The sequence below is a fragment of the Salvelinus alpinus genome, chromosome 30 (genome assembly GCF_045679555.1).
Source record: "Salvelinus alpinus chromosome 30, SLU_Salpinus.1, whole genome shotgun sequence".
Taxonomy (NCBI): Eukaryota; Metazoa; Chordata; class Actinopteri; order Salmoniformes; family Salmonidae; genus Salvelinus; species Salvelinus alpinus.
The window spans coordinates 6,833,445-6,858,803 of record NC_092115.1 but is presented as its reverse complement, the minus strand read 5'-3'; the positions used below and the strand labels follow the sequence as shown (position 1 = coordinate 6,858,803).

General features: G+C 43.2%; 1 protein-coding gene across 1 annotated transcript in view; it reads left to right on the top strand.

Annotated features, from left to right (window-relative positions):
* Nucleotides 1-1,326: 1,326 nt before the first annotated feature.
* The window catches only part of LOC139560287 (collagen alpha-1(XI) chain-like), a 229,228-nt gene continuing 205,195 nt past the window's right edge, over nucleotides 1,327-25,359 (top strand). The window contains exons 1-3 of the mRNA XM_071376929.1: nucleotides 1,327-1,722; nucleotides 18,060-18,224; nucleotides 23,293-23,506. Coding sequence (XP_071233030.1) covers nucleotides 1,608-1,722; nucleotides 18,060-18,224; nucleotides 23,293-23,506 — 494 coding nt within the window. The 5' untranslated portion in view covers nucleotides 1,327-1,607. The remainder of the gene's footprint in view (nucleotides 1,723-18,059; nucleotides 18,225-23,292; nucleotides 23,507-25,359) is intronic.

The following is a 25,359-nucleotide window of genomic DNA, read 5'->3' as shown; positions in this document are numbered from 1 at the left end:
TTAACAAATGAGGATGTACAAACTCATCTTTGTGTATGACTACACACATTCATCTACCCCTATTCCAAACTCTTCATCCTGACTTTAGAGTAAACATGTCTGTGAAGTGTGTGTTGTGTGATAACGTTCTGAACACTGACAAACTCCCCTAAATGTGGTTTGGATTTGTGTGACAATTATTACAATTAAACTGTCAAAAAAATGTCTCTCAACGTCACACTGTGGAGAACCAACTCAAGGGCAAGGGTTGCGTACCAAAAAGCAACCTATTCCCTATATAGTGCACTACTTTTGACCAGAGCCCTATGGCACCCTATTCTTATATAGTGTGGTGCACTACTTTTGACCAGAGCCCTATGGCACCCTATTCCCTATATAGTGCACTACTTTTGACCAGACCATATGGGCCCTTATGGACTCTGGTCAAAAGTAGTGCACTATATAGGGAATAGGGTTCCATTTGGTATGCAGACCAGAGCTCTATAGCTAACACCTGTGCTTTCATTCTCTGTTCCAATGCTCTTTTTTTTTGCAATAATTATCTTCCCTTTCTTCTCCACTTGCTTTCCAAAGTGTTTTACTCTTTTGAAAGAAATCTTTTAAAATCTGGAAAACATTTCATTTTGGCCGCTAAAGCTTTGATATCACAGTTTGATGGTCTTGTTGGGTATTTAACCGATTCTTTCTCGTGCATTCGGGAAATGCCTGGAATCGTTGTTGATGCTCTCCCCCTCCATTTAATTTACATTAGCAACCAAAAACCCTCCAGCTTTTAAATGTTTTATATATAGCTTCATCCCTTACAATCAGGTGATGATTACTAACACTGTCATGATTAAAGTAATAATTTAGACTGTTTTATAGTGTTGGCGAAAGAATAACTTTTTTTTAATCGAAATTACCCTATTTACATTGATTACATTCAAATGTAATTGACTTAATCCAATTATAAAGAGACCCCAATACCACTGCAGTGGAATGTTTAAATGATATGTGATGCGTGTTGTAGATAAAACTGTAATGTCTTGTAATGCATGCCGCTATTTCGCATCATTGTCTCTCCCTCTGTCCCTCCGTCGATCTCCGTATAACAATACGATATGAAGAATATTAGATAACTGATGCGACTCCTAATCAACGCTCCAACACCTTCTTGTAAACTAAGGACGTCTGGCCACTCTTGATTGACAGATGGTTGGGGGCGGGACCAGGAGTCAACTTTCCAGCATGGTGATTCGCTAAACGGAACATTTTCTATGTCAGTTTCCTGCTAGTCGCGGATCACAGGATCGTGCCGCCTCCCTCCCTCCAGACTGCGCGCGCGGCTCTCGGAGCAATCGAACTGTCTCCGGTACTTTTCTGAACGCCTGTACACCTTCAGTCTAAGGGCTGGGGATAAGGGAGAGAGGAGCAAGAGGCCCAGTTTGGCTCTAAAGAAGAAACTAGTTCTGTTTTTCACTTATGGCTTTGTTGTAGTAACAACAATTTACCAACAACACACCGTTATTTTTTGGGGGTGATATCTGGAAGGAAAAGAACCCACGTTTTGTTCTGAAAGGCGGCCGTTTTTTTTTCTCCAGAAGCTTTGTGGCGCTGAGTGAGAGACCATGGAGATGCAAATATGGTCCACAAGGTGGAAAACCAAAAGGTGGCTTTTGAATCCCACTCTAACCACCATCGTCACTCTCACTGTCCTTCTGCAAGCCGTCAATGTCCAATCAGGTAAGTATCTGTTATTGGCGGAACCGTTCACCTTGCAAACTTTCCCTGATGTTTCTTGGGGACATGCAGGGACATCCTTTCTCCTCAGGGTTGGTTTATCAATTGATTACATCTTTCAGTAGGGCCAGTGCCACAGTCACTGCGCTATTTCTGCTGAGGTTGACAGCAAACCCTCAAGAAACATTTAGATAACGAATGTCATGCCAGTGTCTAAAATGCATGACTTTAAGTGTCACCACATATTGAATCCATGATCAAATATAAGAATGTTTCAAATATGGCCAGTGCCACACTTTAAAAAAAATAATGTGTTTGTGTGTGCGTGTGTGTGTAAATCGCGATGTGAAATCCTCTCGGTAGCCTACGTTACAGCCAGTGATGCTACCGACATTCAGCGGTGAACACGCAGCGATACTCGTACAGGTGCGCTCGAACGATCCTCCAGATTATATCGCTCCGCTCTTTGCGTGATACCCCCAAAAATAGCGGCTCGTACGTGGCATTCTGTGGTGGCGGTATTACCCATCAAACTGTTCCCATGCCGCTCTCATGCGAATGTTTTGAATGGTTTAGCCAGACAAATAGGCTTTGTTTGTCCCCGTGGACCGCTTGTAATGTGGACACAGCTATCGAGAGAGGAATTCCATAGGTTTCAGGTCGCAATCTCACACCTCGGCTATAGAATCCTGTAGCTACTGCATAGCTTTTGATAGGTTAACGTCAGAGTATTGATACGGTTAACGTCAGAGTATTGATACGGTTAACGTCAGAGTATTGATACGGTTAACGTCACAGTATTGATACGGTTAACGTCAGACTATTGATACGGTTAACGTCAGAGTATTGATTCGACTATCTCACCTTCCCAAAGGAACCGCGTAATACGGACGGCTATGACTTTTACGCATGAGTGTGTAGAGTTTGGTAGACTGCACAGCAGCCGTAGGCGCTCGGTGGTTTAAAACTGAGACAGATGTGCTTTAACTTTCCACACATTAATTATTACCTGGAACTATATGCTCGTATCGAAATGTATCAATTGATTTCACCTATTTTATCTTGCCAATACGATTTTTTAATACATTTTAACGTCACTCTCTTCCAAACTATCTGTCAATGATATGCTGTACCCCCGTGACATCCTCGATGTCTATTTAGCAAACTGTATGTCTGCAATTCACTTAATTTTCCTAATTTTGGAGGCATTTTCCTATACGGTTTCAGGATTTTTCAAGTGATTCATAGACTCTTCACGCAAACGGTATGAGGCACTGTTGTTCCATGCGAGAATATGCTACAGCCTATTTTTTTTTTTTTTTATTTTTTTTTTTTTTACCTTTATTTTACTAGGCAAGTCAGTTAAGAACAAATTCTTATTTTCAATGACGGCCTAGGAACAGTGGGTTAACTGCCTGTTCAGGGGCAGAACGACAGATTTGTACCTTGTCAGCTCGGGGATTCGATCTTGCAACCTTTCGGTTACTAGTCCAACGCTCTAACCACTAGGCTACGCTGCCGCCCCAAGGTAGTAGGTAGTAGGTAGTACTGTATCCTATGGGGCGATGCTCTCTCTATTGTAGGAGTGAAATACATTTAGAGGCCAGTAGTAGAAAACACCGTTTCTCCGCTCTACCCTGGTTACCACTAAGTCCAATCACTCTCCACTCTGCCCTGGTTACCACCAAGCCTAATAAGTCTCCGCTCTACCCTGGTTACCACTAAGTCCAATCACTCTCCACTCTACCCTGGTTACCACTAAGCCTAATAAGTCTCCATTCTGCCCTGGTTACCACTAAGCCCAATAAGTCTCCATTCTACCCTGGTTACCACTAAGCACAATAACTCTCATTCTCTACCCTGGTTACCACTAAGCCCAATAAGTCTCCACTCTACCCTGGTTACCACTAAGCCCAATAAGTCTCCATTCTACCCTGGTTACCACTAAGCCCAATAAGTCTCCACTCTACCCTGGTTACCACTAAGCCCAATAAGTCTCCACTCTACCCTGGTTACCACTAAGCCCAATAAGTCTCCACTCTACCCTGGTTACCACTAAGCCCAATAAGTCTCCACTCTACCCTGGTTACCACCAAGCCCAATAAGTCTCCATTCTACCCTGGTTACCACTAAGCCCAATAAGTCTCCACTCTACCCTGGTTACCACTAAGCCCAATAAGTATACACTCTACCCTGGTTACCACCAAGCCCAATAAGTCTCCACTCTACCCTGGTTACCACTAAGCCCAATAAGTCTCCACTCTACCCTGGTTACCACTAAGCCCGATAAGTCTCCACTCTACCCTGGTTACCATTAAGCCCAATAAGTCTCCATTCTACCCTGGTCTCCACTAAGCCCAATAAGTCTCCACTCTACCCTGGTTACCACTAAGCCCAATAAGTCTCTACTCTACCCTGGTTACCACTAAGCCCAATAAGTCTCCACTCTACCCTGGTCTCCACTAAGCCCAATAAGTCTCCACTCTACCCTGGTCTCCACTAAGCCCAATAAGTCTCCACTCTACCCTGGTTACCACTAAGCCCAATAAATATCCACTCTACCCTGGTTACTACTAATCCCAATAAGTCTCCACTAATCCCAATAAGTCTTCCCTCTTCTCTGGTTACCACTAAGCCCAATAAGTCTCCACTCTACCCTGGTTACTTCTAAGCCCAATAAGTCTTCCCTCTACTCTGGTTACTACTAAGTCCAATAAGGGTTGTTGATGGAAAGAGTTCTCTCATCTGTGTCTACCCCCTCCTCATCCCCCTTTAAACTAGCCTACAGTATGTCTGGATCAGGATAATTGCTTATTTCCCTTGATTGTAGATATTATGACATGAATATTGGTTAGCCACTGCTGTTATATATGTGTTGATTCTGTTAAGTTGACTTTGATATTGTGAGCTAAGGCAGCAAGTCAATATCAATAGCCTGAAACATGCCTAAATGATTTTTGATGAGGAGTGGAACGTAATTCCAAGCACATCAAAGGTTGCCATGAATCTATGGGTTCATCGTTGTGTCTACAGGCATTTTATCTTACAATGTGTTTGCCTTTGCTGATTTCACCCCGACACATATTACCGTAGCCTGGGTTGATTTACATCATCTAATCATGATATGGATTGCCTACAGAACCAGTATCTTACATTTTACAGTCTAGCTGTAATTCTAAAGAGGTTTCCGTCCATGTAAGGTTCCGTCTTGGGTGACATGGGGTGCGTCTGTCTGTGATGTCAGCTGATATCTATGACATGGTGACCACAACTTCCTCTACCCAGGATGATATGCCTGCTGTCTGGACAGGTCCTGTGGTTGGAATGTCCTGTGCACCCAAACCCTCCCCCCAACCTCCACCTTCCTCTTCCCACCCTTCACCCTCCCTTTGAATACATTGTAGATAACTGACAATTAGATCATTAGGAGACATTATTCCAGATTGCCTGTTGAACTAGATACCCATCCATAATGAAATACCTCACTACCACACGGGCATGGCCCATCTATCCTCCTCATCCTCCTCCTTCTCATCCTCCTCCTCCTCCTCCTCCTCCTCCTCCTCCTCCTCCTCCTCCTCCTCCTCCTCCTCCTCCTCCTCCTTCTCCTCCTCCTCCTCCTCCTCCTCCTCCTCCTCCTCCTCCTCCTCCTCCTCCTCCTCCTCCTCCTCTTCCTCTTCCTCTTCCTCCTTCTCCTTCCCCTTCTCCTTCTCCTTCTCCTCCTCCTCCTCCTCCTCCTCCTTCTCCTCCTCCTCCTTTTCCTCCTCCTTTTCCTCCTCCTTTTCCTCCTCCTCCTCCTCCTCCTCCTTTTCCTCCTCCTTTTCCTCCTCCTCCTCCTCCTCCTCCTCCTCCTCCTCCTCCTCCTCCTCCTCCTCCTCCTCCTTCTCTTCCTCCTTCTCTTCCTCCTCCTCCTCCTCCTTCTCCTCCTCCTCATCCTCCTCCTTCTCATTCCCCTTCTCCTTCTTCTCCTCCTTCTCCTTCCCCTTCTCCTCCTCCTCCTCCTCCTCCTCCTTCTCCTTCTCCTTCCCCTTCTCCTTCTTCTCCTTCTCCTTCCCCTTCTCCTTCTCCTCCTCCTCCTCCTCCTCCTCCTCCTCCTCCTCCTCCTCCTTCTCCTCCTTCTCCTCCTTCTCCTCCTTCTCCTTCTCCTCATCCTCCTCCTTCTCCTTCTCCTTCTTCTCCTTCTCCTCCTCCTCCTCCTTCTCCTCCTTCTCCTCCTCCTCCTTCTCCTTCTCCTTCTTCTCCTTCTCCTCCTCCTCCTCCTCCTTCTCCTTCTCCTTCTTCTTCTTCTTCTTCTTCTTCTCCTCCTCCTCCTCCTCCTTCTCCTCCTCCTCCTCTGTGTGTGATGTTTAAACAGACCAAAATTACATAATGTGACTAGCAAAACCTTTACAGGCTTTCCAGGACACTGTAATTGTCACTTATGCTGCCAACTCTGTATAGATGGTGACAAGAAACAGCACAGAGAGAGATTATAGCCTACATCTCATGATGTTAGGTACACCAACCCAAAAGAGCCCCAAAAGCCACAGAGCCTTAAAGGCAATAGGAAGGAATTAAAAAGTGAATCACGAAAGGCAAGCAACATTTTAGCGTCACTCTTTGGGTAGGAAAACATAGTGGAAAGAGTCTGGAAAATAGATGCTTCCAGAATGTGATTCATTCATTTAGTTTCAACCTAAAGGGGATACTTTTCCTTTATGACTTTTATCCAAATAGCATTTTAACACTGAAAGTGTGAAAAGAACCAACCCAAGACAGAGTGAATGTTTATAGAGTTATAGTTTGAGAGCTGCTGTTGTAAAACTGCTTGTCTCAAATGTCTCTACCAGATGTGGTCATGTGTGTCTGCACACGTGCTCCGATTGGTTCCTTCGTTCGCTCAGCCTGGGGGAGAAATGTGCTCCTCAGCTCTCCCTCATCAGTGTCTCAGGCCTGTTAACATGACAGACAGTTGGCCTGCTTCCCAAACGGCACCCTAACCCCTACCACACAGTAGTGCACTACTTTTGACCTCGGACTGTAGGGCCCTATGATGAAGGGAATAGGCTGCTATTTGAGAATCAGCCAAGAAAGTATATCACAGGGCCCAGACAGTAGAGGACTGGTATGTATATCACAGGGCCCAGACAGTAGAAGACTGGTATGTATATCACAGGGCCATGACAGTAGAGGACTGGTATGTATATCACAGGGCCCAGACAGTAGAGGACTGGTATGTATATCACAGGGCCCAGACAGTAGAGGACTGTTATGTATATCACAGGGCCCAGACAGTAGAGGACTGGTATGTATATCACAGGGCCCAGACAGTAGAGGACTGTTATGTATATCACAGGGCCCAGACAGTAGAGGACTGGTATGTATATCACAGGGCCCAGATAGTAGAAGACTGGTATGTATATCACAGGGCCATGACAGTAGAGGACTGGTATGTATATCACAGGGCCCTGACAGTAGAGGACTGGTATGTATATCACAGGGCCCTGACAGTAGAGGACTGGTATGTATATCACAGGGCCCAGACAGTAGAGGACTGGTATGTATATCACAGGGCCCAGACAGTAGATGACTGTTATGTATATCACAGGGCCCAGACAGTAGAGGACTGGTATGTATATCACAGGGCCCAGACAGTAGACAGGCAGTAGAGAACTGTTATGTATATCACAGGGCCCTGACAGTAGAGGACTGTTATGTATATCACAGGGCCCTGACAGCAGACAGGCAGCAGAGGACTGTGATGTATATCACAGGGCCCAGACAGCAGACAGGCAGCAGAGGACTGTGATGTATATCACAGGGCCCAGACAGCAGACAGGCAGCAGAGGACTGTGATGTATTTCACAGGGCCCAGACATGCAGCAGAGGACTGTGATGTATTTCACAGGGCCCAGACAGCAGACAGGCAGCAGAGGACTGTTATTCATATTTGAAGAGGATTGTTAGTTTACTTGTAAGATATCCAGTTTCCATAGACAACGTGCCTATGAGTGACTGGGACTGGTAACATTTAACTATAGTCAAATCCTTTTTCCTTCTGTAGGAGTTTCTGCCCCTTTCTCATTATATAGAATATGGTTTATAATCGGCATGGTGTTGCGGAAGGAAAGATGTCTCAAACTAGTCACACACTGCATTCTACCACCACCTCTGAAGGATGCCATGGTTTTCTATTTTGTTTGAAAGATGTAGCATACTTATGTGGTGCTGCTAAAGGGTTTTGGGATATTGCCAGTTTTTTTTAGTTTTTTTTAGCGCTTCTGTGAGGAGGTGGTTTTTTAAGGGAAGGGGGTTGGTGGAGGGAGGGATAGAGGGAAGAGGGGAGAAGAGGGGGGGGGGGGGGGCAATTCCTGGCCAATTCAACACATCTGGAATATATGAGTCTTAGAGGTATGCAGTAATGCAGCAAGGCATTCTCCAGCTCACAAAGAGGCCTTTGGTTCAGCATGATTCTCTTTTTTCCCCCCACAACCAGTAGCTCAGTACTCGGGACAATATACTGACGGAGCTGGAGACTTTGGGGTTTTTATCGGACATCTTCTAGAGGGGAGAGAGATTTTTTTTTTTTTTATAAAAAAAAAAAAACTTTCAGTGAAGTTATCTCATAACGTGACTTGTATTAGTTCTGTGTGGGTTAAAGTGAGTACTGTAGGACTCTTATTGTTGTCCTCGGAGAGAAATGAACTGTTCAGTCATTCCAAAACATCCAATAAACTCCACTCAAAAGCAGTAAGAAAGCTATGGGATTGGGACATTACAGTGAGTCCGAGGGCTCTATTTTCGCCCGGTGTTAAGGACGTGCAAGTGTTAAAACGCACGTTAGTTTTCAATTTCGTCATGTAAAAACTAGCGCATCTTCCAGCCCTGACGCCAGGTTCGGCAATGTACCTGTCTAACATCAGCTCGCTTGGGCTGAGGTGGGAGGGATAGAAATATTTGATGTGTGTGTCCTTTTAAAGGAAATATTAACCCATTTTTAATGTTATATTGTTTTTTGTTGTTGTTGTTTTTTGCATCTCTGTGCGATGTTCTATCGATTCCCGGGTTCATTTCATGTTTTCATGTGTATCTAAGCCAGTGCCGTTCAAGTAGGCAAAACATTTGGCACCGTGATCAAGTTTATCTCCCTACACTGGAAGTTAATAGGAATATGACTTCTAGATGGCGAAAAAAAAAAACTAGAGACATTTATAATTCAACAGAGGGTCCACCACACGTTTCCTTCAAAACAAGCGCAAACGTGTCAATTTCATGTAGCGCTAATGGAAAGTTTTCAGACCCGGGAAAATCAGCTCTTGTCTGTAACGTAGTTGATAATGGTTTTGATTTTGAGAATGGAAGCGCAGCCTCCCCAGCTATGACTCACAGTGCCCATGGAAGGAGACATGTGCCTTTTGTGCCAGCAAATCTCATATTTAGAAACATACATATTTTTTTTTAAATTGAATTAGATTAAAAAACCAAGCATAGCCTCCCCTCCCCTTAATCAAGTCTGGTTTAGCAGCATTGTATGGGTGAGTCTTTTTATCCTGGCCATTAGCCAAAAGTAGCCAACATTTTCAATGGTCTACTTGAAAGTGTTTCGAAAATATTTGTTTTGCCGGGGTAGGAAGTTATTGTAAATAAGAATTTGTTCATAACTGACTTGCCCATTTAAATAAAGGTTATTAAATAAAACATTAGATTTACGAGCGTTATAACAGTGAATGGACATTCCCCCTTTCTCTTTTATATTGGATCTTTACCCAGCTCTTGTGAACAGTTTGGATGTGTGTAAAACCCTCCATAGTCTGAGTTGCCCATGTCTGTATTATACGACCACGGGGAGCGATTATGGTGCCTGTAACTGTATATAGAGATAAACTATTAAAAACATTTCTTTTAACGTTTTTAGTCGAATTTGATTCGAATTAGACACAGTCTTTTTTTAGGCCTTATCCATAGCCTAGTGAATTTAATCTTGGTTATTGACTGTGTTTGAAATGTCCATATCCAGCCTGTAATTTTACAGTAGGCCTAGCCCCCTATATCCGTGAGAATGCTATAGCTTATGTTTAACAATGTATTTCCACATTGAAACAATGCAATACTAGAACTATACTACTACTAGAACAATGAGGACTGTGAACATGTTCAACATATTTAGCAAATATGAAGCTAGCTATTTGAATGAACTAGACTATTAATGGACTAACAATAGAATTGGAGTTGATGACGACGCAATACATAAAAGACCGCAAGCACGTGGCACGTTCTGATTGGCCAGTGAGGGGCCAAACGTCGACACACCCACAACTTGTTTATTGGTCAAAGCCCAGCACTCTCGTGCCACCGCTAGCTTCTACACCCATAATTCTGGGTGTGAAAATAGAAAAATTACAGTATTTCTGACACACCCATGAACCTATAACTCTACTGCCAGCGCTGAGATTTAACATTGCGTTAGATTTGTTAAAATAGAGCCCTGACTGTCGATAATTTTGTCTTGAGACCATTTCTTTAGACCTTGGTTCTTCTTTTACATTACAAAATAAGAGTACCATTTCCTGTACAATAAGAGTACCATTTCCTGTACAATAAGAGTACAATTTCCTGTACAATAAGAGTACCATTTCCTGTACAATAAGAGTACCATTTCCTGTACAATAAGAGTACCATTTCCTGTACAATTAGAGAACCATTTCCTGTACAAAGACGAGTTAGGTCAAACAACCAGAAGAGTCGTTTCTGTTCATGTGTGAGCTGAGAGGACGTTATTAGTTCATTATGTTTTATAATAACAGAGAGAAAGAGAGAGAGAGACAGAGACAGAGAGAGAGAGAGAGAGAGAGAGAGACAGAGACAGAGAGAGAGAGAGAGAGAGAGAGAGAGAAAGAGAGAGAGAGAGAGAGAGAGAGAGAGACAGAGACAGAGACAGAGAGAGAAAGAGAGAGAGAGAGAGAGAGAGACAGAGAGAAAAATATGTAGAGAGAGAGAGAGAGAGAGACAGAGAGAAAAATATGTAGAGAGAGAGAGAGAGACAGATGGAGAGAGAAAGAGAGGTGGGGGTATAGGGGGTGGTGTCTGGCCTCCTAATGTGTTCAGCATGTTGACTAGCCACGCCCCCAGGACCTTCACCTGGCCTCCAATCAGGAACAAGAAACTTCTAGATCAGCACTTCCTGTCCTCAACCAGCCAGATGTTACTTGGGAGATTATGAAAATATAATATCATGAAAAATGTAAACAGTGATAATCTTTAAGGTGATAAAATCAGATTATTTAAATCTCTCTTTGTCAATAGGTGTGGTTGAAATGGATTTAGGAGTAGGAGAAATGTCTGCAGAGTAATCATACCTCGTCTCGGCTTCTGTCCAAAGTTAACAGTCTCTTTCTAATCGGACAACCAACTTTCCAAAAAAATGTAGAGAGAGGTCCTTGACGAAAGTTAATATCCATAGTTTATACAAAGTTTACATCGCTGTTAATTCAAGTTGACAAATTACAACACATTATTCTGAATCGTGAGAATATTTTTTTGACATAGAAAATAGAATGACTTAGAAAGAGAATGACTTAGAAATAGAAGGATTTAGATATAGGATGACTTAGAAATAGAATGACTTTCTACAATAGTCATTATTTTTCTATGCTTTATTCCATCCATAAAGTCTGTTATTCCTTCGTCGGTGTATCTTGGCCTAGACTCCACTGGTTTCATTGTACTTTATGGTGTCTTATAAGTGACTCAGAGATATATCATGGCTTTATAAGAAAGGCTTCATTATTAAGCCCTGTGAAATACTTTCCCAGGAGCACAGAGCGAGAGAGAGGGAGGGAGGGAGGGAGAGGAAGAGAGAGGGAGGGAGGGAGAGGAAGAGAGAGGAAGAGAGAGGGAGGCAGGGTCGAGTGGGATCAAAACATCTTCCTGTTACTTGTCAATGGGGATTCAACACACTGAGAACCCCATTAGTTTGTATCACCACTTCAGTCAGGTCACTTATTACATTCCTTCTTTGAGTAAGATTTCCTCTGTCAGAAGATTGCATATTCAATTCCTTAGGTCTATCTTTAGATCTACAGAGACCTATAATACTTCCACTGTTAACAGATCACACAACTCTGAGATTAACACAGTTTTTATCATCAGTTATAGTTATAGTGAGAATATTGCAATAAGAATAAAATAAATAATAATAATAATAGTTAATTAATAAATAAAAATAAAATAAAAAATAATACATTCAAATAAAATAAAATGTTATTTGTCACATAAACAACAGGTGTAGACTAACAGGTACCAGTGCTGAGTCAATGTGCAGGGGTACGAGGTAATTGAGGTAGATATGTACATATAACTAGGAATAAAGTGACAGATAATAAACAGTAGCAGCAGCGTATGTGATTAGTCAAAAAAAAGTTGTGTTTGTGCCAAAAAATTGTCAATGCAGGTAGCTATTTGGTTCATTTAACTAGCTCTTTAGTGGTCTTATGGCTTGGGGGTAGAAGCTGTTCAGTGTCCTGTTGGCTCCAGACTTGGTGCATCGGTGGCAGAGAGAACAGTCTGTGACTTGGGTGGCTGGAGTCTATGACAATTTTTAGGGCCTTCCTCTTACACCGCCTGGTATAGAGGTCCTGGATGGCAGGGAGTTCGGCCCCAGTGATGTACTGGGCCGTACTCACCACCCTTTGTAGCGTCTCGCGGTCGGATGCCAAGCAGTTGCCTTACCAGGCGGTGATGCAGCCAGTCAAGATGCTCTCGATGGTGTAGCTGTGGAACTTCTAGAGGATCTGAGGGCCCCATGCCAAATCTTTTATCATCCGCCTGATGGGAAAGAGGCGTCGTCGTGTTTTGACTACGATAGATCCTCCGTGATGTTGACACTGAGGAACTTGAAGCCCTTGACCGACTTTCCCCCCTACAGCCCTGTCGATGTGAACGGGGGAGTACCCTTCCGTTTCCTCTCGATTCTTCTTTGAGTGAGATTTGGGACCAAACCCATTAGGTTTCTATTCTTTGAATGGATCCAGCTCTCTGAGAGAACCCTGCTGATCTTTATCATCAATTCAGTGAGTGATGGCATATTAAATTCCTCCTTCTAGTTGTCTTTCTATGAAGCCTTTATATGCCCGACTAGAGAGGCTTCAGAAGCTGCCATTCTTGTCAGATCGTGAAACAATCGGTTACTTTATTATTGCTATTTGCTACTTTGGAAGGCGCTGCTTCCTGTCCGTTGACCCGGTAACAGAAGGACAGGGGGGTGACATAAGGGTGGCATAAGGGTGGCATAAGGGTGACATAAGTGTGACATAGGGGTGACATAGGGGTGATGTAAAGGGATGGACTGGGACCAGAAATCATCCCGGACCATTTTTTTCCCACTCGTGCCCCCCCCCCCCATTATTCTCCATATAATATTACTTTTGCACCAAAGCCCCAATTGAGACCGACCCACTGGGTTAAAAATGGACCAGCCCATCTGGCATTTGCTCGGAAATGCCCTCTGGCCAGTCCGCCCCTGTATAAGGTTGGTGTAAGGGTGACATAGGGGCTTTTCTATCCAGACAAGATTATCCCATGTTGTTGGGGATGGCTGGATGGCTGGAGGAGAATTGTTTTTAATGTTTGTTCTGGTTTTAGTTAGTCTTATAAGATGAGGGGTTCAGAGACAAGGGCTGCATTCCAAACAGAGTGCGCTGTGTAGGGAATAGGGCTGCCGTTTGGGACGTAAGTGAAACGTGGTGAAAGTTCTGTTAGATCACCTCCTTTTTTCTCTATTTATTTATAGATTTGTTTAAATATTTATCTCTGCATTGTTGGAAAAGGGGGTACCAGTACTGATCAATGTGCAAGGTAATGGAGGTAGATTTGTACTGTACATATAACTAGGAATAATAGTAAACAGTAGCAGCAGGGTATGTGATGAGTCCAAAAAAGTTAGTACAAAAAGGGTCAATGCAGATAGTCCAGGTAACTATTGAACTAACTATTGAACTAACTATTGAACTAACTATTGAACTAGCTATTTAACTAACTATTGAACTAGCTATTTAACTAACTATTGAACTAACTATTGCATTAACTATTGAACTAACTATTGAACTAACTATTGAACTAACTATTGAACTAACTACTGAACTAACTATTTAACTAACTATTTAACTAACTATTTAACTAACTATTGAACTAACTATTGAACTAACTATTGAACTAACTATTTAGCTAACTATTTAGCTAACTATTTAACTAGCTATTGAACTAACTATTGAACTAACTATTGAACTAACTATTGAACTAACTATTTAGCTAACTATTTAACTAGCTATTGAACTAACTATTGAACTAACTATTGAACTAACTATTGAACTAACTATTGAACTAACTATTTAACTATTGAACTACCTATTTAACTAACTATTGAACTAACTATTGAACTAACTATTTAGCGGTCTTATGGCTTGGGAGTAGAAGCTGTTCAGGGTCCTGTTGGTAAAACATGTGCTGCTTCGTCGTGAGTTAGCAGAGAGAACAGACTGTTACTTGGGTGGCTGGAGCCTTTGACTATTTTTTGGGTCTTCCTCTGACACCGCCTGGTATTGACTTGCCTAGTTAAATAAGGTTAAATAAACTTGGCATAGAGGTCCTGCATGGCAGGGAGCTCGGCCCCAGTGATGTCGATAGTTCGTTCATATTTCCTGTGTTATGTCGATAGTTGGTTCATATTTCCCGTGTTATGTCGATAGTTTGTTCATATTTCCCGTGTTATGTCGATAGTTGGTTCATATTTCCCGTGTTATGTCGATAGTTGGTTCATATTTCCCGTGTTATGTCGATAGTTTGTTCATATTTCCCGTGTTATGTCGATAGTTGGTTCATATTTCCCGTGTTATGTCGATAGTTTGTTCATATTTCCCATGTTATGTCGATAGTTGGTTCATATTTCCCGTGTTATGTCGATAGTTCGTTCATATTTCCCGTGTTATGTCGATAGTTTGTTCATATTTCCCGTGTTATGTCGATAGTTGGTTCATATTTCCCGTGTTATGTCGATAGTTCGTTCATATTTCCCATGTTATGTCGATAGTTGGTTCATATTTCCCGTGTTATGTCGATAGTTGGTTCATATTTCCCGTGTTATGTCGATAGTTGGTTCATAGTTCCCGTGTTATGTCGATAGTTGGTTCATATTTCCCGTGTTATGTCGATAGTTGGTTCATAGTTCCCGTGTTATGTCGATAGTTGGTTCATATTTCCCGTGTTATGTCGATAGTTGGTTCATATTTCCCGTGTTATGTCGATAGTTCGTTCATATTTCCCATGTTATGTCGATAGTTGGTTCATATTTCCCGTGTTATGTCGATAGTTGGTTCATAGTTCCCGTGTTATGTCGATAGTTGGTTCATATTTCCCGTGTTATGTCGATAGTTGGTTCATATTTCCCGTGTTATGTCGATAGTTCGTTCATATTTCCCATGTTATGTCGATAGTTTGGACATATTTTCGGGTTATGTCGATAGTTTGTTCGTATTTCCCGTGTTATGTCGATAGTTTGGTCATATTTTTGGGTTATGTCGATAGTTGGTTCATATTTCCCGTGTTATGTCGATAGTTTGTTCATATTTCCCATGTTATGTCGATAGTTGGTTCATATTTCCCGTGTTATGTCGATAGTTCGTTCATATTTCCCGTGTTATGTCGATAGTTTGTTCATATTTCCCGTGTTATGTCGATAGTTGGTTCATATTTCCCGTGTTATGTCGATAGTTCGTTCATATTTCCCATGTTATGTCGATAGTTGGTTCATATTTCCCGTGTTATGTCGATAGTTGGTTCATATTTCCCGTGTTATGTCGATAGTTGGTTCATAGTTCCCGTGTTATGTCGATAGTTGGTTCATATTTCCCGTGTTATGTCGATAGTTGGTTCATAGTTCCCGTGTTATGTCGATAGTTGGTTCATATTTCCCGTGTTATGTCGATAGTTGGTTCATATTTCCCGTGTTATGTCGATAGTTCGTTCATATTTCCCATGTTATGTCGATAGTTGGTTCATATTTCCCGTGTTATGTCGATAGTTGGTTCATAGTTCCCGTGTTATGTCGATAGTTGGTTCATATTTCCCGTGTTATGTCGATAGTTGGTTCATATTTCCCGTGTTATGTCGATAGTTCGTTCATATTTCCCATGTTATGTCGATAGTTTGGACATATTTTCGGGTTATGTCGATAGTTTGTTCGTATTTCCCGTGTTATGTCGATAGTTTGGTCATATTTTTGGGTTATGTCGATAGTTTGGTCATATTTTCGGGTTATGTCGATAGTTTGTTCGTATTTCCCGTGTTATGTCGATAGTTTGTTCATATTTCCCGTGTTATGTCATTAGTTTGGTCATAGTTCCGTGTTATGTCGGTAGTTTGGTCATAGTTCCGTGTTATGTCGGTAGTTTGGTCATATTTCCTGTGTTATGTCGATAGTTGGTTCATATTTCCTGTGTTATGTCGATAGTTGGTTCATATTTCCTGTGTTATGTCGATAGTTGGTTCATATTTCCTGTGTTATGTCGATAGTTGGTTCATATTTCCTGTGTTATGTCGATAGTTGGTTCATATTTCCCGTGTTATGTCATTAGTTTGGTCATAGTTCCGTGTTATGTCGGTAGTTTGGTCATAGTTCCATGTGTCACTGTCATTCTGGTTGTGCGTAATAGGAGGGCGAATAGCGATAGGCTATGTGGTTGAAATCTTTTCAGCCTCCTGCAGGGAAAGTGGCCTTCTCATGCCCTCTTCACCACTGTGTTGGTGTGTTTGGACCATGATCCTTAGTGAGCTGATCCTTCAGTGACAGTAGAGACACTTAGATACGTCTATGTACGGTGTGGTCTTCTTTAGAAAATAATCCACATAAATCATCTGGTAACTGTAACGTTGTCAACGTCTGGGTCTCAAATGGAACCCTATTCCCTACATAGTGCTCTACTTTTGACCAGAGCCCTATGTGTGCCATGTGGGACGTTTTCAACGTGTTAATGAAATAGTGAAGAGACCCCCTGTGTGTACGGCTCCTTTAAAACCTAGTCGTGCTATTAGGCTGCTTGAAATTCCCCATAACCATACTGTATATCACTGTGACCCTCAGGGGAGGGAGGGGAAGTCAATTAAATAGTTAGAGAATTCCTCTCGTATTTGCTGATAAAGCTAGTCAGTTGAGAGAGATAGAAAAAGAGAGCGATAGTGAGAGGAACAGGGAGGGAGAGAGAATTAGAGAGAGAGACACAAACCGTAGTATGTGTAACAGTTGTAACAGTGTATGAAACACAAAAAACAAGTCCTTTAGTTCCTGTTCCATTAATAGGAAAGGTTCTCAGTGGTGTTAAATTGCATGTAAAACCTCAACCCCACTATGCCAGACCCAAAGGCCTAGTGGCCACGTTTTATCTCTCTCTCTCTTTCTCTCTCTCTCTCTCTCTCTCTCTCTCTCTCTCTCTCTCTCTCTCTCTCTCTCTCTCTCTCTCTCTCTCTCTCTCTCTCTCTCTCTCTCTCTCTCTCTCTCTCTCTCTCTCTCACTCACTGTCTCCCCCCTCTCTTAACCTCTCTCCCTGTGGGTCTGTAACTGTGGTTTTGTAGAGTGGACCCCATATAGGCAGAGGGGGCCCTATTAAACCCATTAGATGGACCCTAATCATCTTTACAGGCCCACCGCCCAGGTTTCTCATAAAAACACTGGTGGCCGTATCGGTAGATGTGTCTTCACGTGCACTAAAACCATGTAGGGTTGTGTTAAAACATCTTCTTGGAAAACATCAAACCTCCATCCTTTTTGTTGAGTGTTGACCTGTTCTATGGCAAAGCAACCTAGCTACGACTACAAACAGGCGGACATATCTACTGTAGTAGGTCAAAGCTGTGTGCTGTAAAACCTTGGTAGAGCATGGGGGGTGGAGTAGACATTGTGGTGCTGGAAAACCTTGGTAGAGCATGGGGGGTGGAGTAGACATTGTGGTGCTCATGCGAATTTCCTGTCTTTTTCAGGCTTCAGTTCTACTACTACTTAAAATGTAGTTGATAGTTAATACCACGGTAATTACACAGTAATATACTTAAACTGTGAGGTGAAAGCTATATATACTCATTTAATAGCTTTCATGTTAGATTAAAGATAGTAATATCTGCTTTTGTGGTTTTGTGCTTTTATGAATCTCCTTTTTTGTACTTAATTAACCTCTTGAGGTCAAAGCTATAAAGAGGCTATAAAATCCTCACCCCACCAAATACAGTACATTTTCTATACTGCTACCATATGAACAAACTCTTTATTTTTACCGTGTGAAAATACAAAAACACTTCTCCCTGTCCTCTCTTCACAGCTGCCCCAGTGGATGTACTCAAGGCTCTGGATTTCCACAGCTCCCCGGATGGCGTCCGTAAAGCTACGGGATTCTGCGCACACCGGAGAGGATCTAAACCTGACGTAGCCTTCCGTGTGGGGAAGCAGGCCCAGATCAGCGCTCCCAGCAAGCAACTCTTCCCAGGTGACTTAACCCGATCTGTAGACACACACACACACACACACACACACACACACACACACACACACACACACACACACACACACACACACACACACACACACACACACACACACACACACACACACACACACACACACACACACACACACACATCAAACCTCACGTAAATTGATTTTACCACACGCTCCCGAGTGGCGCAGCGGTCTAAAGGCTCTGCATCTCAGTGTAAGAGGCGTCACTACAGCCCCTGGTTCGACGCCAGGCTGTATCACATCTGTGCCGTGATCGGGAGTCCCGTAGGGCGTCGCGCAATTGACAAACACATCAGACTTCATCAGAGGCCATTTTGGAAAGACAGAAACGTCTTCGATAGTGTTTGAATTCCAGATGGCACCGTGTCCCTATTCCCTATGTAGTGCACTACATAATGACACCCTGTTCCCTATGTAGTGCGCCTCATCGGGAATAGGGTGCCATTTTGGACACTTCCAAGGGGTCTGCTACAATAAAACAACAGAGGACTGGCCCACCCCTCAGAGCCTGGTTCCTCTCTAGGTTTCTTCCTAGGTGTTTGGCCTTTTCTAGGGAGTTTTTTTCCTAGCCACCGTGCTTCTACACCTGCATTGCTTGCTGTTTGGGGTTTTAGGCTGGGTTTCTGTACCACACTTTGAGATATCAGCTGATGTAAGAAGGGCTATAATAAATCAATTTGATTTACATTTGATTGATTGAAACAACAGAGGGAATTCAACAACTAGGTCATTAGCTGTAACGGTACAAAACGCTGTCTGACCTGCTGTTGATAGATATGGAAGAGGGATATGTTGCAGTTCTATCCATTGGTGAAATTGAGATGTTTAATGTATGAATATAGCAAGTACAGCGTGTACCCTGTAGAGATAGATGAATATCTGATAGAGTATGGCCTACACTGTAGGGATTAATGGATTGATAGAATAGGACCTACACTGTAGGGATGAATTCATTTATATAATAGGGCCTACACTGTAGGGATTAATGAATTGATAGAGTATGGCCTACACTGTAGGGATTAATGGATTGATAGAATAAGGGAGGTTAATTGAGATGTTTAATGTATGAAGGAAGACTGCAGATACAGATTGATAGGGCCGACACTGTAGGGACACGTAGGTCAACGACCAATCATTTATTAACTCGAAGGATAAATGAAGGACAAAGTTGGTTCTTGTCCGTTGGAGTCGTTTGCCCTCTTTCTGGTTGAAAAGACTGACAGTTCAAGACTCTAGTTGTCTACTTGGCCCATACTGGCAGGATACTGTATACAACTTTACTAGACACAGTGGCTTGTTAAATACTTTTTCCTCCGTCTGTGAGTGTTGGCGCTTTGCCAAATTGCCCAGACAGCGAAGGAAAAATAAAGGCACAAAATAGCAGTGAGATTAAATGAACAGTGAGATTTTCTGTGATTTTAGGCCAAAAAATAATTTGCCTGGAAATTTTACTGGTTTTAAAAGACTGGGAATTTCCGTCAAATAGGCTCAAATACAATTGAATGGAGTGGAGTACAGTTTCCCATTTGACTTGGCAATAGTAGCAGTCTGTCAGGGTTCTCTGTCTAAAGGAGAACAATTCAGCTTTTATATCGTCACCAGCAACCTATTAGTCTTTTATTCTACTTAATGGTTAGTTAAAGAATTACATTTGTTAGGATTGTTTTCTTTTCACACACCTTGTAAAATGAATGGTCCAATTAGATCACTTGTGACTTTCAAGTTTAGCCAGTTGCTCTTATACGTTCTTAAAGTACCCAGCAACAAAGGACACATTTAAACTTAAATTCAAGTTATTAGTATCCACTGTAATTGGGATTAAATTAAAGGGTCTGGTAAAGCTGAAGGATGGAGACGCTGGGGAAATGTAACCCCTCTCAAGTTAACAAAGCTATGGATGTGAGGGCTAACAGTCCATGAGACTGACATTGTCATTTTTATGTGTCCTCAAGGATGGGCGTCAATAAAGACACGCCTTAAATTCTGAGCTCCCGTGTGGCGCAGCGGTCTAAGGCACTGCCGTCTCAGTGCAAGAGGCGTCACTACAGTCCCTGTTTCAAATCCAAGGCTGAATCACATCCGGCCATGATTGGGAGTCCCATAGGGAGGCGCACAATTGGCCCATCGTCGTCCGGGTTTGGCCGGGGTAGGCCGTCGTTGTAAATAAGCCTTTCTTCTTAAACTTGCCTTGTTCAATAAAGGTAAAAACGAAAACAAAAAGTATATAAACAGGAAGTCTCCCAGAAAAATGATGATGTCATTAGGGCTGTAACGGTCATGGAATTTTGGATGACGGTTATTGGTGAGGAAAATTGACCCCGGTCACCGTTATAACGTATCCCACCAGACATGCCACCAGGGGTCTTTTCACAGTCCCCAAATCCAGAACAAATTCAAGAAAATGTGCAGTATTACATAGAGCCCTTATTGCATGGAACTTCCTTCCATCTCATATTGCTCAAATAAACAGCAAACCTGGTTTCAGAAAACAGATAAAGCAACAACTCGCAACTCTCCCCTATTTGACCTGGATAGTTTGTGTGAATGTATTGATATGTAGGCTACGTGTGCCTTTTTAAAAATGTATGTAGTTCTGTCCTTGAGCTGTTCTTGTCTAATGATGTTCTGCATAACGTTATTCTGTATCATGTGTCATGTTTAGTGTGGACCCCAGGAAGAGTAGCTGCTGCTTTTACAACAACTAATGGGGGATCCTAAAAAAATATACCAAAATTACAGGGGGGGGGGGGGGCGTTGACTAGGCAGCCGAAGACTCGTTTGCTACAACACCTTGTTTCATTCAGCAAGGAGCAAGAAAGTTTCATCACGTTGTTAAGAGTCCATGTTACCGCAGAAACAGACTCAACCAAACGATTTCCCAGCTGTCCCGTCTTCAGTCAGCTGTTTGTTCCACACTAAACGTTACTAAACTCAGCAAAAAAAGAAACGTCCCCTCACTGTCAACTGGGTTTATTTTCAGCAAACTTAACATGTGTAAATATTTGTATGACCATAACAAGATTCAACAACTGAGAAATAAACTGAACAAGTTCCACAGACATGTGACTAACAGAAATTGAATAATGTGTCCCTGAACAAAGGGGGGGGGTCAAAATCACAAGTAACAGTCAGTATCTGGTGTGGCGTCTCACATTACGGACATTGCAATTTATTGCCCTGGCCACATCTGCAGTCCTCATGCCTCCTTGCAGCATGCCTAAGGCACAGTCACGCAGATGAGCAGGGACCCAGGGCATCTTTCTTTTGGTGTTTTTCAGAGTCATTTTAAAGGCCTTAGTGTCCTAAGTTTTCATCACTGTGACCTTAATTGCCTACCGTCTGTAAGCTGTTAGTGTCTTAACGACCGTTACACACGTGCATGTTCATTAATTGTTTATGGTTCATTGGACAAGCATGGGAAACTGTGTTTAAACCCTTTACAATGAAGATCTGTGAAGTTATTTTGGATTTTTACGAATTATCTTTGAAAGACAGGGTCCTGAAAAAGGGACGTTTCTTTTTATGCTGAGTTTATTATTATAATTATTAATCTTGATTTGACAGGCCTAGTGTGTGTTTGTGTGTCTATCTGTTTTTTACATTTCGGAAGCCTTGTTTTATTCATTGTCTTTTGGACTTCAAAAGCATTTTTTTGTCCCCGGTTATTACATTTTTTATACAACGTTTATGACGGTTATTTTATTTTCATGATGGTCTCCATCCATATCCGTCAGTTATAGGGTTATTCTTTAATTTTGCCAGCCTTAGATGTCATATTACCGCGTCTACCTCTATCCTCTCTAACTCTTCTGTGTCTGATGATGTCATATTACTGCGTCCTCCTCTATCCTCTCTAACTCTTCTGTGTCTGATGATGTCATATTACTGCGTCCACCTCTATCCTCTCTAACTCTTCTGTGTCTGATGATGTCATATTACTGCATCCACCTCTATCCTCTCTAACTCTTCTGTGTCTGATGATGTCATATTACCGCGTCCACCTCTATCCTCTCTAACTCTTCTGTGTCTGATGATGTCATATTACCACATCCACCTCTATCCTCTCTAACTCTTCTGTGTCTGATGATGTCATATTACCGCGTCCACCTCTATCCTCTCTAACTCTTCTGTGTCTGATGATGTCATATTACCGCGTCCACCTCTATCCTCTCTAACTCTTCTGTGTCTGATGATGGCATATTACCGCGTCCACCTCTATCCTCTCTAACTCTTCTGTGTCTGATGTCATATTACTGCGTCCACCTCTATCCTCTCTAACTCTTCTGTGTCTGATGATGGCATATTACCGCGTCCACCTCTATCCTCTCTAACTCTTCTGTGTCTGATGATGTCATATTACTGCGTCCACCTCTATCCTCTCTAACTCTTCTGTGTCTGATGATGTCATATTACTGCATCCACCTCTATCCTCTCTAAGTCTTCTGTGTCTGATGATGTCATATTACTGCGTCCACCTCTATCCTCTCTAACTCTTCTGGGTTTGATGATGTCATATTGCTAAGCTAACCTATCTTCTTATTGTTCGCTCTCCTCTAACCTCTCTAACCAATCAGATGAATAAATGAATCTCTCTAACCAATCAGATGAATAAATTAACCTCTCTAACCAATTAGATGAATAAATGAACCTCTCTAACCAATCAGACGAATAACTGAATCTCTCTAACCAATCAGACGAATAAATGAACCTCTCTAACCAATCAGATGAATAAATGAACCTCTCTAACCAATCAGATGAATAAATTAAACTCTCTAACCAATCAGACGAATAAATGAACCTCTCTAACCAATCAGACTAATAAATGAATCTCTCTAACCAATCAGATGAATAAATGAATCTCTATACCCAATCAGATGAATAAATTTATCTCTATAACCAATCAGATGAATAAATTAACCTCTCTAACCAATCAGATGAATAAATTAACCTCTCTAACCAATCAGATGAATAAATGAAGCTCTCTAACCAATCAGATGAATAAATTAACCTCTCTCTTCTTTTTCTTTTTTCACCAGGAGGAGTGTTCCCAGAGGACTTCTCAGTGATGTTCACCATCAAGCCCAAGGCAGGCAGCCAGTCCTTCCTGCTGTCTGTGTATAATGAGCAGGGGGTCCAGCAACTGGGTGTGGAGGTGGGACGCTCTCCTGTCTTCCTGTACGAAGACCAACATGGGAAACCTGCCCCAGAGGATTACCCACTGTTCAGATCCATCAACCTCGCTGACGGCAAGTAAGTGATGTCTGAGACACCTGAGTAACTCATCGTTACTGTATCACAGAGCAAGGCCTTTTATGTTACGGACAAGGTTAGGGTTGGGGTAAGGTTAGGGTTGGGGTTGGGGTAAGGTTAGGGTTGGGGTAAGGTTAGTGTTGGGGTAAGGTTAGGGTTGGGGTTGGGGTAAGGTTAGGGTTGGGGTAAGGTTAGGGTTGGGGTTGGGGTTGGGGTAAGGTTAGTGTTGGGGTAAGGTTAAGGTTGGGGTTGGGGTTGGGGTTGGGGTTGGGGTTGGGGTTGGGGTAAGGTTAGTGTTGGGGTAAGGTTAGGGTTGGGGTTGGGGTTGGGGTAAGGTTAGAGTTGGGGTTGGGGTTGGGGTAAGGTTAGTGTTGGGGTAAGGTTAGGGTTGGGGTTGGGGTAAGGTTAGTGTCGGGGTAAGGTTAGGGTTGGGGTAAGGTTAGGGTTGGGGTAAGGTTAGGGTTGGGGTAAGGTTAGGGTTGGGGTTGGGGTTGGGGTAAGGTTGGGGTAAGGTTAGGGTTAGGGTTGGGGTTGGGGTTGGGGTTGGGGTAAGGTTGGGGTTGGGGTAAGGTTAGGGTTGGGGTAAGGTTAGGGTTGGGGTTGGGGTAAGGTTGGGGTAAGGTTAGGGTTGGGGTAAGGTTAGGGTTGGGGTAAGGTTAGGGTTGGGGTTGGGGTTGGGGTAAGGTTGGGGTAAGGTTAGGGTTGGGGTAAGGTTAGGGTTGGGGTAAGGTTAGGGTTGGGGTAAGGTTAGGGTTGGGGTTGGGGTAAGGTTAGGGTTGGGGTAAGGTTGGGGTAAGGTTAGGGTTGGGGTAAGGTTAGGCGCTGTTTGGGTTAGTTTAAGGATTTCTCTTTCCTCAGGTAAGTACCTGAAGTTTGGCCTTTCACTTGGTGACTGAACCTAAACCTACGGAAAGTTAGAAGATGCTCATTGGTGTGCGGTTTTATGCTTGTTGTGCTTTTGATGTTGTACATGGAGGACGGTAAGATGTTTCTAAGAGGGTCTGTGGCCTTACTGAGAGGGTCTGTGGCCTTACTGAGAGGGTCTGTGGCCTTACTGAGAGGGTCTGTGGCCTTACTGAGAGGGTCTGTGACCTTACTGAGAGGGTCTGTGGCCTTACTGAGAGGGTCTGTGGCCTTACTGAGAGGGTCTGTGGCCTTACTGAGAGGGTCTGTGGCCTTACTGAGAGGGTCTGTGGCCTTACTGAGAGGGTCTGTGGCCTTACTGAGAGGGTCTGTGACCTTACTGAGAGGGTCTGTGGCCTTACTGAGAGGGTCTGTGGCCTTACTGAGAGGGTCTGTGGCCTTACTGAGAGGGTCTGTGACCTTACTGAGATGGTCTGTGGCCTTACTGAGAGGGTCTGTGGCCTTACTGAGAGGGTCTGTGGTCTTACTGAGAGGGTCTGTGGCCTTACTGAGAGGGTCTGTGACCTTACTGAGAGGGTCTGTGGCCTTACTGAGAGGGTCTGTGGCCTTACTGAGAGGGTCTGTGGCCTTACTGAGAGGGTCTGTGGCCTTACTGAGAGGGTCTGTGGCCTTACTGAGAGGGTCTGTGGCCTTACTGAGAGGATCTGTGGCCTTACTGAGAGGGTCTGTGGTCTTACTGAGAGGGTCTGTGGCCTTACTGAGAGGGTCTGTGGCCTTACTGAGAGGGTCTGTGACCTTACTGAGATGGTCTGTGGCCTTACTGAGAGGGTCTGTGGCCTTACTGAGAGGGTCTGTGGTCTTACTGAGAGGGTCTGTGGCCTTACTGAGAGGGTCTGTGGCCTTACTGAGAGGGTCTGTGGCCTTACTGAGAGGGTCTGTGGCCTTACTGAGAGGATCTGTGGCCTTACTGAGAGGGTCTGTGGTCTTAC